Source organism: Aulonocara stuartgranti (genome assembly GCF_965226115.1).
Source record: "Aulonocara stuartgranti genome assembly, chromosome: 17".
Classification (NCBI taxonomy): Eukaryota; Metazoa; Chordata; class Actinopteri; order Cichliformes; family Cichlidae; genus Aulonocara; species Aulonocara stuartgranti.
In genome coordinates this window covers 37,203,529-37,221,164 of record NC_138953.1, presented here as the reverse complement: position 1 = coordinate 37,221,164, position 17,636 = coordinate 37,203,529, and the positions used below count along the sequence as shown (strand labels likewise).

General features: G+C 42.5%; 1 protein-coding gene across 18 annotated transcripts in view; it reads left to right on the top strand.

Moving 5' to 3' along the window:
• sox5 (SRY-box transcription factor 5) overlaps nucleotides 1–16,564 on the top strand; it is a 259,298-nt gene extending 242,734 nt beyond the window's left edge. For 15 of the 18 annotated variants that reach the window (XM_082511977.1, XM_082511984.1, XM_082511990.1 and 12 more), the window contains 6 exons: nucleotides 2,129–2,324; nucleotides 6,096–6,271; nucleotides 9,063–9,165; nucleotides 9,753–9,926; nucleotides 10,871–11,087; nucleotides 12,705–16,564. In XM_082511977.1, the coding sequence (XP_082368103.1) occupies nucleotides 2,129–2,324; nucleotides 6,096–6,271; nucleotides 9,063–9,165; nucleotides 9,753–9,926; nucleotides 10,871–11,087; nucleotides 12,705–13,002 (1,164 nt within the window). In that variant the 3' untranslated portion in view covers nucleotides 13,003–16,564. The remainder of the gene's footprint in view (nucleotides 1–2,128; nucleotides 2,325–6,095; nucleotides 6,272–9,062; nucleotides 9,166–9,752; nucleotides 9,927–10,870; nucleotides 11,088–12,704) is intronic. The other 3 variants (XM_082511985.1, XM_082511988.1, XM_082511976.1) reach the window with 2 other exon arrangements.
• Nucleotides 16,565–17,636: the final 1,072 nt, after the last annotated feature.

Below are 17,636 nucleotides of genomic sequence, written 5' to 3'. Positions count from 1 at the left end.
ACAAATAATGTCTCTATTCTCTCTGCTGTAAGGCTTAAATTTTGCTACACCTGTAATGGCAAAATTTCTCTTTTATCCTGTTTTCCAAAGTATACACAAGATGAATGTTGTGAAACAACCAAGGAAACTGTATTTGTAGGCCTCATTTTGACTCTGTTGTGCGCCTTTAGCTGGCTGACCCGTTAAGCCGTCCATCCTCTCATGTTGTGTCTGGCTTTTAATTGTGGAGTTTTAATTACACAGAGTGGTTTGTGTACATCTGGCCCCTCTGCGATCCAATTCTTCCTTCCTGTCATGTGACCTTCTAAGGGTCCTCCTGATTGGATTAGGTCATCAGCAGGGGTGATGTTGCCATGACAGTTAACATGATAACAGTGGTGGTCCACATGGCGATTTACTTAAGGAGCGCTGCCTGTTGTGTTGAGGATGTTGCTGTGTGCCGAGCAACACAGTGATAGATGGATGAGGGAATTTAATCGAATCAAAGAATTTAGGAATACTTTACGTTTTTTTTAGTGTCTGGATTTCCGATTTCATGCGGGGCGCTCAGAAGATGGTACAGAACAATTCAATTCAATTTTATTTATATAGCGCCAAATCACAACAAAAGTTGCCTCAAGGCGCTTCATGGATACAGAGAAAAACCCAACAATCATATGACCCCCTATGAGCAAGCACTTTGGCGACAGTGGGAAGGAAAAACTCCCTTTTAACAGGAAGAAACCTCCAGCAGAACCAGGCTCAGGGAGGGGCGGGGCCATCTGCTGCGACCGGTTGGGGTGAGAGAAGGAAGACAGGATAAAAGATAAAAACTTTTTTTTTTCTCCAAAAATGGTCTCTGTTTCCAATAGAAGGTGATCATCATTTATTTGTTGTCAAATATCTTTGGGGTGTCACAACACCACAAGCCACTTAACAGCACGCACCATTTTGATTTCACTCACGAAATGTGCAGCGGCTACGAGCAGCCACATGATAGCGATCACAGTCAACCTCCCCCAACAGCTGCTTCTTGTACGCATGTCGTTCTCTGTCATTTTAACCATGTTTTAGTTTTTATGTTTTGTGTTATTAACCTTAATGACCCATCAACACACATTAGCAAAATGCTATCATTTTTATGGGACAACTAAGTTTCCCTTTAAGGAAGATAAAGTTATTCTATTTCAGCTCGGACATATTTTCTAAAAAGTTAAAATAGCGAAATAAAATTTGAGGCTTTGGTCTAAAAATAAAAATCAGATTGAGAAAAATTATTTTAGCTCCATTAATTCCTATTAATTGAAGGCTATCTTACGAGCGCCCCCTTCTGCTCCTCTGGTTTAATTGCAGCCCAGGTTTGTGCAGTACGAGTAATAGGAAGTGGAGGGATTCTGTTTATCTCTGATAAATATTGTTAACAAAATGGACCTCAAAAACCAGCTGCTTTAAGAATCGTATTGATTGTTTGTTAGGTGCTATGGGTGCGTTTTTGGGTGAGGCAGAAAGGGCTTCTTTGCTTTTCCCCACACACATGCATGTTCCCGACCATGAAGGTCCCCCGTTTCTAATGGACCAAGTGCACATTGAAGTGACAGACAGCCCTCTGTTCAGTGTCTTAAGACTCTCACACCTCTAAAGACTGTCTGAGGGAGGTGTTTTTCTCTGTGAAAGACTGTAGTTTTACGAATGAGTTCAAGGTGTTTCTCGTCCTCGTGTGTTTGGTTGTTTTTAGCATGTGAAGTACCATAGTGCATGTTTGCCGGAGCCTGCATGTGGAGTGTGCACGTGCATGAACTGCCTTGTTTGAAGGTCGAGTTTGCTGTGACAGGAAGTCGGTTATTTTGCATGTGAATGTCAGTGGTTCGCACCAAAATATGCAAATATTTATTTTTGTATGTGCCGTTATTTTTATGTTTTATCTTTTCGCTTATTACGAGCTGTTTGGAAAGGGGCAGTGGCATGCACCTTGTGATTCGTCCCGCCCGGGCTTGCCTCAGATTGCTGTGCATGGGCTCCCGTTTGATTAGCACACCTCCATTGAAAGTGGTCTCGGTGAGGGGAGGGCGAGGGTGGGCCCCGCGCCTCCCGCTTCCAAATTCCTTCGGTGGTCACAGCAGGCGAAACTGTGCTGTTTTGGTTTTTGCAGGACAGTGAGGGTGCACAGCCACTGAACCTGTCGGCCAAGCCTAAGGCATCCGAGAGCAAGTCACCCAACTCCCCCCCAACTTCCCCACAGGTGCCGGCTGCTGCTGCTGCTGCGAACAAGCTGGACCCCACTTCCATGAAGCACAGCGTTGCCCCCTCCAGCATTGGAGGACCACCGACCAGAGTCAGCTCAATTGGTAAGTGGATTTAAATGCTCACACATTCACAGCACACACACACAAAAAACAATCACAGCAGTTTGCACTGTGCTGATGTCATACTCCTGCAAAGCTAGACACCTACATAGATGTAAAATAGTTAAACCTATACCAAAATATCTGTTTTCTTGGACTGAGGGGCAACTGGTACTCCAGTTTCCACATTGATTGGGACAGGTGCTGAACTCACTACAGGTATGTTTACACAGGATTACACAGACCAGCTAAGCCATTTTATCTGGCCAAAAGTTGGGTATTCAGTGTTTAGAACAAAGTAGTTTGGTTGTGCATGTTTATTATTTAAACCACATACTTGTTCATAGGTTGATGGACCAAAAATAAACATTAACTCATCAAATTTGTATTTAACAAAATGATATAGTGCTTTGCAGGAAGACTCCAAAAAAGAACAAAAGAAAACCACAAGTGATAAAAACATCCCAGGATCATAAAATAAACAAACAAATCACGAGAAAACGTGATAAGAAAAAAGTGTCACAATGTCCAACTTTCATTAAAAAAAATCTTTTCTGAATAAAGAATGTATCATGAGATTCACCAGAGTGGTGATTCAGAGGGACTGCTGCACAGTTTGGGAGCTCTGATGGCAAATCCATTCAGTCCATCCATCCTTAGTTTACAGGAAGAAACCTCAAAATAACCAGCAGAGCCTCGTTCAGTGATGTTAGTGAATGCCCCAGAATATACCGTTGGCTTGATAAGCCTTCGATGTAATTTGTAGCAAAGCCATTTAAAGTATAGGAAATGTAACTTATAGCCATGTTTTGGTGTCCCTGATCTAAACAATGAATTCTTTTCCTGCCAATAAGCTGTCAGTGGATGTTTACCACAGTTCCATAAGCACTTATATATTTCAATGCTCTCCTGTGAAAGGTGCTTGGAAGTTGTTACCACAACGACAATAAACTTCTTTTAGAAAAACAGTTATAGCTCTGATGACAAGAATAGCGTTCTTCTCGCAGTGGTGCCATTGTTGCGAGTGCCAGTACCATAATCAGACCCGGCCATATGCACACGTACAAAATATGACATAAATGAATCACTATTTTGTACTCTTAATCCATTTTTCACGCACCACTGATAGTTCAAATATTACACATATGTAACGGGCTATAATTAGTGTGTTTGTGCTGTTCTTCCATGTCGCTCTTTGCCCGCGGGGCTGCTTCATTGTTATGTGTTTATTAGTGACTGAAAGAGACAGAGGAGTGAGGGAAAGGAGGTAAGGGGGGGGGGGGAAGAGAGAGAGAGATGAGGATTAGCACTTTTTTTCCCCTCCATGCAACTAAGCGGGGGAATAATAAAGAGAGGAGTGCATGACAGACAGGAGGTATCACCAATGAGATTAGACAAGCCTCTTACATGAGCCGGGACAGCGCAAACACCCAGCATTAATGACACAATGACAGCACACGCACTCAAACATTCACTCAGACGCACACAAAGGCTCTTACACACACTCGCACAGAAACACAATCCCAGCACCACCACCTCCTCCTCCTGTGCAATAGGCAGTTTTTCCGACTTCCCGGCTAATCTCACTGTTTTTCAACAAATCGGCGGATTTAATATCAGATTAGTGGATTTTCAGTCCCAGATGTTTTTTGTTCAGAAAAATGGATTACAGTGTTTAAAGTTTGTGTGTGATCCCTGTTGAATTATTTGAGCGTGGGGACGAGTGTGTCAGATCCCAGTTATGTTGCAGCTCATGGTCCCATCTGTTGCCACTGAGTTTAGCCGGTCGCCGGAGCGTTTGCTATTACAACTCACAGCCGCATTGGGATTCCTGTTACGTAGTTTATCGGGGATGGAAGGAGCAGACCAATTGGGATAGAGTCGAGAAGTGGTTGTTTTGATGTGGAAGCGAGTTGTTTGTCAGGATGGTGCAGATTATGTCTGCCTTTTTCAGGTTATTTGAATTCAGTCATCTGCTCTCAGGTCAACTCTTTAAGACTATAGAAATCATAAAATGAGCTTTTTTTTCTTTCTCTGCTCCACCATATTCCTGTGGGATATGCTGTTTTTATTTTTACATCGCTATCTGAAAGCTTGTTCCGTGTTATTTTGCTGCTTCCCGAACAAAAATGAATCAGAACAATCTCGAGCACAAACAGCTAAAAATTAAACAAAAGTACTTTTTACATGTTGGAGCTAAAAATCAAATACAGTTCAACACGAAAAAGTTTGGAGAAAGTCGACTTTTTTTTCTTTAAGGCTTCAATATGCGTGAGTTTGGATTTGTCTGTTGCTCATATCCGCCCTACTGTCCTGCTTCCTTTCAAATTCTGACACCTATCAAGCTTGAGGCATGTGTCTTCTTTCCGCCTCTTCGTCTGTCTGTCCATCTCCTCATTTCAAACTGAACTGAAGTGCTGTCAGCTCCTGTAACTTCTACCACGATCACACATTCGTCTCTGTCGCTGTCATAAAGCGCTGCAGCTCCCCCTGACCTCTTGCATGAGGTTTTTTTTTTTTGTGTGTGTGTGGTCTAAAATGTATCACACTTGTCTGTAGAGATTTCAGAAAAAAGTTGACCGAGGGAGCAAGACCCCCCTCCAACCCCACCCCTCTATCTGGGTCACATCTACTTGTCTGGATGTCTGGCATTGCAGTCAGTTTAGGCGACGAACACGATTGTAGGCACGAAAAAAAACCCATTTTTGACTCCAGATTAAAATTGACCGCCACCCAGTTCCATCACCCTCTGTCTTCTTCCTCTTCCATCCCCTCCCAACCCTGCTGCCCCTTACCCTTTTTTTCTCTTTTCTTTTCTTTCTTTTTTTTTTTTTCCACATCCAGATTTTCCGGTTATGACTTCTGTAAGAGTTCACAGCTCTGTCATTACCAATCTGAAGCTGGTAATCTGGCCTGAGATGGCATTAGCGGTGCGGATTAGCGCAGATAAAGGCCTCATAAGCCAGCCGGGGCTCTTTGTTAAGAACCTACCCGACTGATAGGGAGAGGCGATAGCAGTGCACACAGAGCAGATGCCTCATCAGAAGCTAAGCTGCAGAAATAATACGAGTAATAGGCAGTGAGAAGGAGTGGGGAGATCTGATCTTTGCGGAGCAGATGTTCACAACTGGGAAAATTAGCAGGACTTTTTAGCTGTAATAAGAGTGTGGCCACCTCTCTTCAAAGCAGGACTATGAGGGCTCAGATGAAAAGAGTCACAGCCGTCAGATGTGCGAAAGTGAGTTTTAATGTCGTTTAAAGGATATTGAGTGGTTTAGAGTGGCTGTGTGTGTGTATTTAAGGCTGATGGCAGGTGGGAGGTGGTGGGCAGCTTGCAACAAGGCTACCTAGGGGCGCTCTCTGACTCACATCCACAGCTCAACAGTCAAATGGTCAGTTTGTGTGAGTGTGCGAGTCTACACACAGAGAGAGGCATACACAGATGCTCTGGCAAAGTCCCCTCATCAAGTGTATGTTAATGTCTTTACCTCACGGTTCAGAAGAAGATTTATTCTGCATGAAAAACCTCCTGCCAGGTTCCTAAAAATAAACAAGCACACGCTCAAGACATATTAATTTTCCCGTCCGAGCTCAACTGTTAAAGCAAAATGCTATTCAGTGTTTTTCTTGTAAAGGAAATAAAGGAGATGAAGATGCTCAACATGAGTCCCACCTACATATTCACTCACTAATGATTATCCACATTAATTGATTGTCCTCTGCGTGTGTGTTTGTGTGCGTGTGTCTCCGTCTCTTGCCGTCTTTGCGCCTCAGCAGACTTGTTGTCGTCGCTGTCTTCGACAGCCTACCTGAACGACCACGAGGCGGTGACCAAGGCCTTCGCCGAGGCTCGGCAGATGAAGGAGCAGCTGAAGAGAGAGCAGCAGGTGCTGGATGCCAAGGTGGCAGCCGTCAGCAACCTCAGCCTCAACAACGGCCGCTCAGACAAGGTAAAGCACTTAAAATTGCATCTACGTAACAGAACATGATGGGCTTTATTTTACTTCTTCATTTTGTTAATGGTTTTTTTTTTTTTTTGGGTCACACTAAATCAAAGTTATGACCTCATTTCTATGGCAAAGTGTTCAGTTAAGTTAAAAGTGTATGTGGATTCTTACAAATAAATACACATTTTTAAACCAGGAAAAAAATTAAAAATCTGAATTGTTGGGACTGAACACATACTGTAAATCCACCCGACTCTCCAAAGTCATCACAAGCTGTACCGTCTCATTGTCAGCGTGTAATAATTTGTCGTGCCATATGCCATCCTCGCTGCACTATGTAGGAGGTAAATCGGTGTACAATGCTCTCGCTGAAATGTGTTGAAGCTAAACAGGGCCAGATAAGGTAAAACCAGAGGCATCTCAGAGGTAATGAGTGTGTCTGTAAGGCGCACTGCAGGGCTGTGTGTGAGTGTGTGTGTGTGGCAGAGCAGAGCGTCAAGGAGACGGTAATGTGAAATGACGGCGCCGGCTCCTCGGCAGCGTGGCCAAATTGTGGTTATTTGTTAAACACATTGGGAGTCAGCTGGTGCACACACACGCACAAACACACACTCGGGTGCATACATGCAGGGTAACAGCGTGCTGGAAGCATCTGCACTGCTGACATTCAACAGCTCTATCCCTCTCTTTCTTTCTCCTTTTTGTTTTTTTTTACTTTGATGTGACACATTTCAAAGTGTCTAACCCACACTGATCTCTGCATTGTACACAGATAGTAACATACTGCATTACACATGACTATAACCAGTGAGAACTGGAAATATGATAATTATACCAGTGAGTAAGGGAACGTATTTTACGGTTTGTTCCTTACGTGGAGACATTTAGGTGCTTAAACACTGACATTTTTCATGTCTCGTTAGATCAGTTCAAGTTCCTGTTATTATAAGTTTTTTATATCAGTTGTACTGTGGAATCATATAATAATTACTTATTAATAATAACGGGAGAATTGTTGAAAGAAATTCTTATTTCTGTTTTACATTTCTTTTTTTTTTGACATGCAATCCTGTTACTATAAAACATTTTTAGTTTCGGCACTGGGAATATTTTTTTGTAAGTCATAACTCGTTTGCATCCTCACACGCTCACCTTGACTCCTGTTCCCTTTGGCTTTGTGTGAAACAGGCGAGCTCCCGCCGTTCACATACAACAGAGTCATCCATGACACACACACAGGATTAGTTTTGTCGCTACTTTGTGTCTTGGCTCCAGTGTCAGCCATTCAATCCACGTTTCTCATGTACTATACTGGGGTTTAATGTCAGACTAGGCTGTCATCCACTCGGTCTGCCTGTTCATCTCCATCTCTGCCTCACACACACACACACACACACATGGCATAAAACCATTCGAAACAGCACATTTAATCTTATGATCTAAAAGTAAGAAGCACACTTTGTGCTCTTATCTTTTTTTGTGGAAGAAAGTTTGAATGAGGCTTTCATTTGTGCGAAATGAGGAAGGTTCTTTAAATACTTCTGATTTGCATGCAGAATGGCTGGATAATTCCAACCCATTGGCAGGTTATTGAGCGTTTATAAAAACATACAAAATTCCAAATAAAATACTTTTTAAAAGGCTTGCGAAAACATGTTTCGCTGCGCGCCTCTGGCTTTTATTCTCCCGCTTCCCTTCCTGTCTTTTTAGCAGTATTTATTCCAATCTGGGGAGGAAATTATCGCTAACAATTAAACTCTATTGGACTAAAAACAGAGAAAATGCATTTCATTATCATTCTGCCCTCCCTCCATCTAGCCAGCCAGCTCGCCAGGGTCACATGTAAATGGAGAGGGACACTTTTTGGAAGGTTGTTTTAGAAGACGACAGTGTTTTGGGTAGCGCTCCTAATCGTATAATTAAACTGTAAAACGCTCGCGCTGGTGCGCTTCTGTGTACGTGTGTGCGAGCGTGTGTGCTCGTCTGCAGTCAAGTTCTAGCGCAGAGTGTGCCGGCTGCTTGCATTAAGCATGTAAATGCTCAGTAAATCAGCCTTTTATTGGTTGTAATAAATACCCAGGGGGCCGTGCGGCGTGGCCTCGCTCTCGTCTGTGCTGCACTCTCTCGTTCTCTCTCTCTCTAATGCGTCGACCCTTGGGGGCCTCTGCAAGAGAGAGGCAAGCCGCAGCACTCCACTCTCGCAGGTGGCTGCCAGGAGTTGCCACACACACAAGCCCACTCACACAATCCATTGTACACACAGAATATGCAGTGTACACACAAAGCGGCAAACATCCAGATAGGAGTAAATGTAATCAACATTCTTGCACATGCAAACAATACACACAGATGTGTGTTCAAACATGCGGGCATAACGCACTCAAACAATTTGATGCTTCCACAAACTGACACTGAAATGAACCAAAACACAAACTGCCTTTCTACTTAAATTACAACCGTCATTTGTCTGCAGCCTCTGTATTGATAGAAAAACGATAAATAAACAGATTTGTTTCAGATCAAAGGCGAGTATGAGGAATATTCCTGAATTTCTCATCTCTCGACAGAGAGTCGGCTTCTCCGGTCACTGAAACTGTGACACATTTAAACATTAGACAGTCGTTGCTTTTCATAGTTATGAAATCAGAGACAGAGAGTCAGTCACAAGAATGACTTGTTGTGGGTGCAAAAGGAAATTGTTCGGCATCACTGCAGGTTTGTGGTTTCATTCATTCACATATTCCCTGACTCAGTCACTGACCGACTGCAACTGTGAACTGTTTGTGTTGTTTAGGACAAAGCTGCCTTGGAGAGTCTGAGTCAACAGCTGAAGCAGCAGGCCGAGAACAAGTTCAGCCACGCCATGCTGGACTTCACCATGAGTGGAGACTCTGACGGTAGGGAAACAGACACACACACACACACACAGTTTATGCATGGAGTCACTAAACTGAGAAAAAGGCTGTGAGTGTTGATGAACGATGACAAGAAGATGAAAGTCTTCCAGGGCTGGTACCGTATATCTGCCAAATATTTATATTAACTGATATCAGCCTGCCTGCAAATGAGGTCATGTTTACCAATTTGCTGTTTATCTGTTTCACCACGATATTTCGCTCACTGATTGTTCCACGACAGAGTAATGAAGATTTGAAAGACTTTTAATGATATCAATAATTTTCATAATTAAGTTTTTTGTTTTTTGTTTTTCCTGAATAAAAGAGAAAATAACCGTTACCTTTCTATGAACTTGAGCATACAGAGTAAAACTCTGTGTAGTCGCTGTCCTCCCAAACGTGTGATCAGTGAGTCAGTCAGACTTTTTTATAATATGAGAAAAATGATTTTTATGATATTTATTTAGCTTAATGAGCAACAGATTTTTCTCGCCCATGAAAAAAAATTCCCAGCATTTTAGCTCGTCTAATGAACAAAACTTGTCCAGTTTTCTGTATACGTTTGACACCCTGGTTCCCTTCCCCAGGCTCTCCCAGCGTGTCAGACTCCAGGATATTCCGAGAGTCTCGGGGTCGTAGCAGCAGCGAGCCGCACATCAAAAGGCCGATGAACGCTTTCATGGTCTGGGCCAAGGACGAGAGGCGAAAGATCCTCCAGGCCTTCCCCGACATGCACAACTCCAACATCAGCAAGATCCTTGGTAAAAATCACACACCTACACTCGCACGGTGTGAATGACAAGTGGCTTTGCTCCACCCTCTCATGTGAATAACCCTAGAGAAAGGAAGAGCGGTGTGAGTTGTATTTTCCACTTTCTTAAACACACACTCGCACACATACACTAATTGTGATTTCCTTACAAGCAGTGGCATTGTGTAAGTGCTGTTAATGAACGGTTAGGGAGAGCACAGCTTCGACAAATGATGATATAATTCATTATGCATTAAACAAGCAGCGCGAGGCCGCCTGACATTTCCCCCAGACCGCCGGGATCGGCCCTGACATTTTAAAGAGCTCCTAAGCGTTTTATAACACAGGGAAATCTGGTTTTAATAAGCCTCCTCTCTCTCCCTCTCCCTCCCTCCCTCTCTCTCGATTGCTAACAGATCGCAGAAAACAGAGAGAGAAAGACCGAGAGAGCGAACAGCCGAGCGCTGACAGCTTTTAACCATTAAACATACAGTAGTCAAGTGCAAATTCAGACCAGATATGAAACACACAGGGGGAAGACATACTCAAGATTACACCCACACACACATGCAGGGCGCTGATGCTGCAAGCAGAAACTGAGCTGAGAGATGACAGCAGGTTAAGTGAAGTCCTCATTAGCTGAGATGAGTACCTGTCGTCCCCGCTGCTCCCCTCATTAACCTCCTTTAGCGCTCTATGCGTTCTCTTTCCGGGTGAAACGTCCAACATTATCTCAGCGGCGCTCACAGTGCAGCGACATCGATGCCAGCTTTTCATTATCGTTCATCTCTGTGCTGTTATTTGTCGTCTTGCTCTATGATCACATTTCACAGTTTTACACGTTTCCTCCCTTAGACAAAAGCTCTCTTTGGAAACCCCCCATCTGCCTGTTTTTATTTTATTTTTTCCAAAGACACGCAGCCATCCCTAACAATACATGCTCTGTGTGTGCAGGCTCACGCTGGAAAGCCATGACCAACCTGGAGAAGCAGCCGTACTACGAGGAGCAGGCTCGGCTCAGCAAGCAGCACCTGGAAAAATACCCCGACTACAAGTACAAGCCACGGCCCAAACGCACCTGCCTGGTGGATGGCAAGAAGCTGCGCATCGGCGAGTACAAGGCCATCATGAGGTCCCGCAGGCAGGAAATGAGACAGTACTTCAGTGTGGGGTGAGTGGGTTGGCTTTCTTTGTTTGTTGGTTGTTTTTTCTCCAGTAAGAAAACAGGGATTAACAATTACTTTTTTTTGGTTTGACTTTGTACTTCATATTTTAAACGAGTTACTGTTTATTTTTCTTTGTTTTCCTGTCACATCAAATGCCTAAAAAAAAATCAATCAATCTTTCAGTTTTTAATGAATTACTAACAAAAAAAAAGATCGCAGCAGAAATTTGGAGAAAGCAAGTCAGCGCATAATTGCATAATTTCCTTTTGTTGTTTGCGGCCTACCTGCAGCGAGGCCCCCCCCTCACCTTAACAAATTGAATTTTGTGTCGGAACAGGCGTGACAACAAGATGCTGAATTAGTTATAAACAGAAGCAGGAGGTGTTCTCCTTTAGTGTGATTTAAATTTCCTATTTTCAGTGTTTTTAAATACAGTCCTTTAAATAATAATAATAATAATAATATCAGAAATTAAACTACAGGATGCAGGCTTACTTTTCTCACAAGGGGTCACAGTGAGTGTTATGAGATAATAAGCACAAAATGCACAGTTTTGTTTGGATGGTTTTTTTGGATATTACCTTTTGAGTTGATTTTTTGATTTTTTTATTTTCCTAAATCATGAGTCAAGAGAAGCAACAGCTACAGTTTTATATGCTTTATATGGTTTTATCCACTTAGAATTGAACCCTATGGTTGCCCATAGGAAGATTTTGTTTGTCCCTTTACAGTTGTATTAATGTTATTAATTTTATATGCTTAGATCCTGTATTTTGAAACTAAAGGCTGTTGAAAAAACAACAACAAAAAACTACAACAACTCTCTCGATGAATCAAACCATTGTTCCAAAAATCTTATGAGAGAAATAAATCAGTTTTGTCTTCCTGCATGAAACATAAACCATTATTTGAATAAACATACCTCTCTGCTAATAACAATATTATTAGCAGAGAGTAAAAATTACAAATGTGGCTTTTTTCTGTTGTGCGTACATGGCGAAGCCATTTGCATTAAAGTTTGGCCATATACTTAAGTGACCACACATGCACATGGATATCCAGATGTGTAAAGTATGGATGTAGAATCCAAACATTACAGACTGAATGCAGTTTAATTCTTTTTTCTTCTCTGAAAAAAAGAAACATTTGTTCTAAAAAACACATCAGGATAAATCATGCGTTCTGTGTGGGTCAGGCCATGAGGTTTCATCCACATCAAGTGCAGTATTGTGTTTAGAAAGTAAGAGCTGTTTCTGAGTGTTTAGCTGAGAACACGCACTCAGGTTATAAACACGCTGACTGTAAATGTCAGAGGTTTCAGACGTGATGCTTTAAGAATCACTGTTGGTGCTTGAGAAAAGACTGAAGACGTCAAACTGTCAGTTTTCTCTCAATTCCAGTTTTAATGAGAAGTTAAGCTAACAGCACACAGGCTGTAGGTTTATATTTACCACACAGATATGAAAGGGATTTAGTTTTTCCCCATTTGTGTAATAATTTTCTTAATGGCTCAAAGAGAGAGAGTCACCATTCAGGGAGGGATCTCAACATTTATGTGATTTCAAAAGTGTTGCGAGCGCTGCATTTAATGTGCTGACAGCCTTCTTCCTCTGTGCGTGCAGGCAGCAGGGTCAGCTGCCGTTGTCCTCTGCAGGCGTCGTTTACCCAGGTGCCCTATCCATGGCGGGGATGCCCTCACCCCAGATGCCCTCAGAGCACTCGAGCATGTCCAGCAGCCCCGAGCCCAACGCCAACCACCACCAGAACCCCAGCATGCCTGGCCTCAAGGGGGAGGGGCCGCGAATCAAGGAGGAGGAGCTCAGGCTAGACGACAGCAATGGCGACGTGTACGACGACTTTGACTACGAGGACGAAGATGGCGACTACGCCAGCGATAACGAGAACCATATCACCCAATAGGACGGCATCAGCACCGCCTGCTTTTTGTGTTTTGTTTTGATTTTTTGTAAGCCAATCACCGCTGGTTAATCTCACAAAATCCCCACCAATCAGGAAGAAACCTTTCACTTTTGCCAATCGCTTTGGAACCAGTTTCACCCCCCCCCCCCCGACTAACATGGACTCTTCTAATAGAGCCAGATCCACTCCCCTCCCTTTCCTCTCCCCCCGGAGTCCTGATACCAGCATCTTTTGATCAATCAACCGAAGCACAGGACCTGTCACTCACACTGACTGTTACACACTGACTGGAGGAAGAGACGACCAAGGCAGTTCTGAAGCTCGCTGAGGAATACCCACATAGTACTGCAGGTGTTAGAGTGTAATGCCACGAGTGAAGAGAAAGCAACATGGCTCTCAGAAAGCAACCTTTTAGTCCCGTTTGTTGAAGAAAAACTGAAAAACAGAGGACCTGTCAAAGGCTAACATGACACTTTAAGATGGCGGACCTGTTTATTATCAAGAGACATTTTTAAAAATAAAACAGCTTTTTTTGTTCTTTGGTTCTATAATATTCTCACTCAGGTACACGGTGCCAATAAGTGGCTTGTGAATGTGATTTGTTGTTTTTGTGCTACAAGTTTGAATAATAATAGAAAAAAGAGACTTTTCTTTTTTTCCCCTTTTGTTGTAAAGCACCTGAAAGACATGAGACATTTATTTTTAACAAAAAGATATCTTTTCTTCAACCTCGCAGTGTGCTGTCAGCAATCCCCCCCAATTTTTCTCCCCCTTTGTGTTTTTTTGTGACCGCCCGCTAACCCCCCCTCCCCTCCTTGCATCGCATGGAATCAAATGGGACGGTCCAGCCGGGACTGACCAGCACAAAGTGGACTGTCCCACTTTGAGTGGATTTTCGGTGTGTGGGGAGGGGCGGGTTGCAGCAAAGGGAAGTCTCTCTGGCGTCACGGAGCAGAAACAAAAGCACTGTGTTGCGAGACAATCCACCGGTTTCCTTCTCGCTCCATCCCTCTATCTCGATCTCGTCCAGGGCAAAAAAACCCCACACATCAGTGCGACTTCGATCGAAACATCCCAACAGTGCGAGTGTGTGTCAGTGTGTGTGCTCCACCATTGGACGTTTGCACACGCGCTCGCAAAAAGAAAGCTAATAATACTGCAGAAAGACAGGCAACTAATGCTGCTGCTGTTATTTCCTGTAACACACACACACGCACACTGTGTTCTGTCCAGTGTTTTCCTAACCCCCCACCCTCCAATCAACGTTGTCCTGCTGTATTGCAGTGGGCGGAGCTGAGGTGAAGTCAGCCAGTCAGTGTTTCTGTTTGTATTTGAATACTGTATTTTATTATTATTTTTCTTCAAACTGCCTCTAGTCTAATAATATTATTAACAATAATTATAAGGATGGTCAACGTTTCCTAAGTTTAGTAAGTTATGTACAGTATAATTTATTTTTCTCCTCTTTATTGGGTTTTTATGACCATATGAAACAGTCAATGAAGCATTATTCTATTTAGCTGGTAGGTATTTAGATCTAAACAAAAAGTTGTCATTTTACCTTGCTTTGTTTTGCATTTTATTTTATGTTATTTTATTTTTGATCCCCTCCTATTAATCCTGTGCGGGCGGGTGAGCTGGACTGAAAGACATGGACGCCAGCCTTCGTCCGAACTGAAGACGTAACCCTTTTTATCATGTCCGAACCCATTTCTAAGAAGCACTCAGACTCTGTGCAGTCAGAGAAGAAGAACATGATTTTATATTGTTATTATAATTTTATTTGTAATGATTATCATAATGTATAATGTGAATTTCCTCTTCTTCTTCTTTTTTTTTTTAAATTTTTACATGTTTTTGGTTTGTCACTTTTTCTGTGAACAGAGACCCGTCCCCGTTTACTAGTTTGGCTGCCTCACGGCGACACAGTGGAACATCTTTGGCATGGATCCACACACGCGCACGCACGCACACACACACACACACACACACACACACACACACACACACACACACACACACACACACACACGTGTGCGCACTGGGGGATGCACCGATGAAATTCTGGGCCAATACCAACACTGATGTTTATAATGTAGCTGACAGCCAATACCAATATTTTTTCAGTGTCTTTCTTTTGTACAAAAATATACTGACCTGTTTGAAAGTCTTTCAGATCTTCATCACACATTTTTTGAACATTCAGAATAAAGGATGTCTTATTTGTTAATATCCCGAAATTAGCAGGATTGAATATCGGCCAATAACGATATTAGGCCGATATATCGGCCATTTTTATATATATATATGTATATATATATATACATATAAATATACATTTTTTTGGGGTGGGGGGTATTTATACACCCCCTTTGTCTTTTTTTTTTTTTTACCAGTGAAGCAATGAAATTGTTTTAAAGAGATACCACCTGACCAGTTTTAGAGTCTTTTATTGGATTTTTTTAAAGAATTAATCCAAATAAAACCTATTTGACAATATCTGTCAACGAGGGTCAATATTAGCTGATAATATATTCAACCGATATATCAGTACATCCCAAATGTGCAGATACAACACATACAGGCACATTTCAAATGAAGAGATTATCATGACAACCAAACAAATCCTATGCTGTCCTTTTTGTTTCTTGAAAAAAAAATCCTGTATATAGACATTTTTTTTGTTTTGTTGTTGTTGTTTTTGTTTTTTGTGGTAGCAGTGACTTTTTTTTTAATCATGAGAAAGCAGTGTTTACTGCGATCCACCAAGGCTGTTCCACTGTGTGCGCGTGTGGGTCTGCAGTATCTTCATCAGGAGCCCTTTGCTTTGTTTGAGCTCCACACGATGCTACAGGAGCCATGACTGCTCTTCAGGTGTGCTGTTTTCATGTCACATTCTCGCTTCTAGATGTTTCCTACATGCCACATAACAAGCTTCTGGGTCTTAATTTTGCTGTATAGTCACCCCTGTTATCACACCTTTGTTGAACCCCATGCTGGAAAGAGGGGACTAAATGAATAAGTCCATTTTTTAAAACCGTATCAGGAGGGTGGGTGTTTGGGTGGGGCATTAAGAGATCAGTCATCCCTGCTGGCAAGGTCCGTCCCCATATCAAGACAATGAAAATGATGATGATGATGATGATATTATTTAAGACAATCAAAGTCATGAGTGGAGCTCAAAACAAAGTGAGAATTATTACTAGTAAACAAAAAAAAAATATCTTACCATCTCAACTTGAAAATTCAAGAAAGATAATTATGTAAATATAACATAGAGTTATAGATTTATATTTTGTTCATAACACAGTGTAATATAAGTTGTATATTTCTTTTTTTTTCTTCCTCTCCCTACTGTCTCTTTTATTGATGTTATCCATGCCACAGAAAAGCAAGAGTCACAGTGCTCGCACAAAAAAAGAAGAAAAATATCAAAGAAATAAAGAAAAACAGGGGAAAAAAAGCCGTGGGCTGCCACCATCTGTTCTAAGTTCACTTTTTTTCAGTATTACTGCCAGACAAGGCTCTAATAAAGACAGCAATGTGTTCAGTAAAAAAAACTTGTCCTGGTCCTGGTCACTTCTTTTCCTCCACACATTCACACGGCTTTACGGTTCCCCACACCAACATACAAATGTACACTGCCACTTTCCCCCCTCTTTTTTAAGGTATAGTGCAGTGAACACACCACAGCATAAACACACGAGCAGACAGACAACTTTTTAAAGTAGTAGTAGTGCTGGTAGTGTCGACGTTTCTTCATTCCTCTTTCTAAAGTGGCTTAATGTGAGCCCATGTGTCGCCAAACGATTCAATCATCTCCATAACAACGTGTTAATTATGCCAAGTCCACCTTCTTGCCCCTCCAATCAGAGGGCCAGCTGGGAGGCGTGGAGAAGAATCATGGCCCACTAGCAACCTGATAACCTAATTAAGCACAACAAGGGAACACGGGGAGACGGGCTGGAGGGGGGGTGTAAGTGATGAAGTGTGTGTGTGTGTGTGTGTGTGTGTGTGTGTGTGTGTGTGTGCTAATCATAAAAAGAAGAGTAGCCTATATTCGCAGTGTCCATATAAGCCTCCCCGGCCTGTCAGAGTGCTGGCTGTGCTGCTGTCACCAGTTTTAAAAGTGAAATCTTTAATTGATGCTCGCTTAAGAAGGTTGGGGATGTTCGTGCCTCCACTTCTGAAGGGTTAAAAAACACAAAACCCCACTCAGGGCGCCCATTAAAGCACTGTCCCCCCCCATCTGTGTCCATATGTTAAACCCCCTCCACAGCCCGGCTCGACGCGCTGTGCGTGAAAACAGTTAAATGCACTCCAAGGAGATGATTTTACGTGCTTTGGTAATTACCATAACTACACACACACAGAGACCCTTTTGATGCAATAAAGAGGCAGGATGGGGGAAGATCCACAACTCCTACATTAAGAGGACGACTTCTTTTTTTTCCTTCTGGGCTTTGTGAATTTTTCAGAGGCGGCCTGGAGGTAAAATCTGAGAAAAGGTTTATGTGTGAATAGTTGAGGAGCAGAGAGGGGATTCAGATCCCCCCCCCCCCTTTTTTTTTTTCTTTATTGTCAGCAGTACGTGAGATGCTGGAGGAAGCAAACAGTGGCTATACTCAGATTAA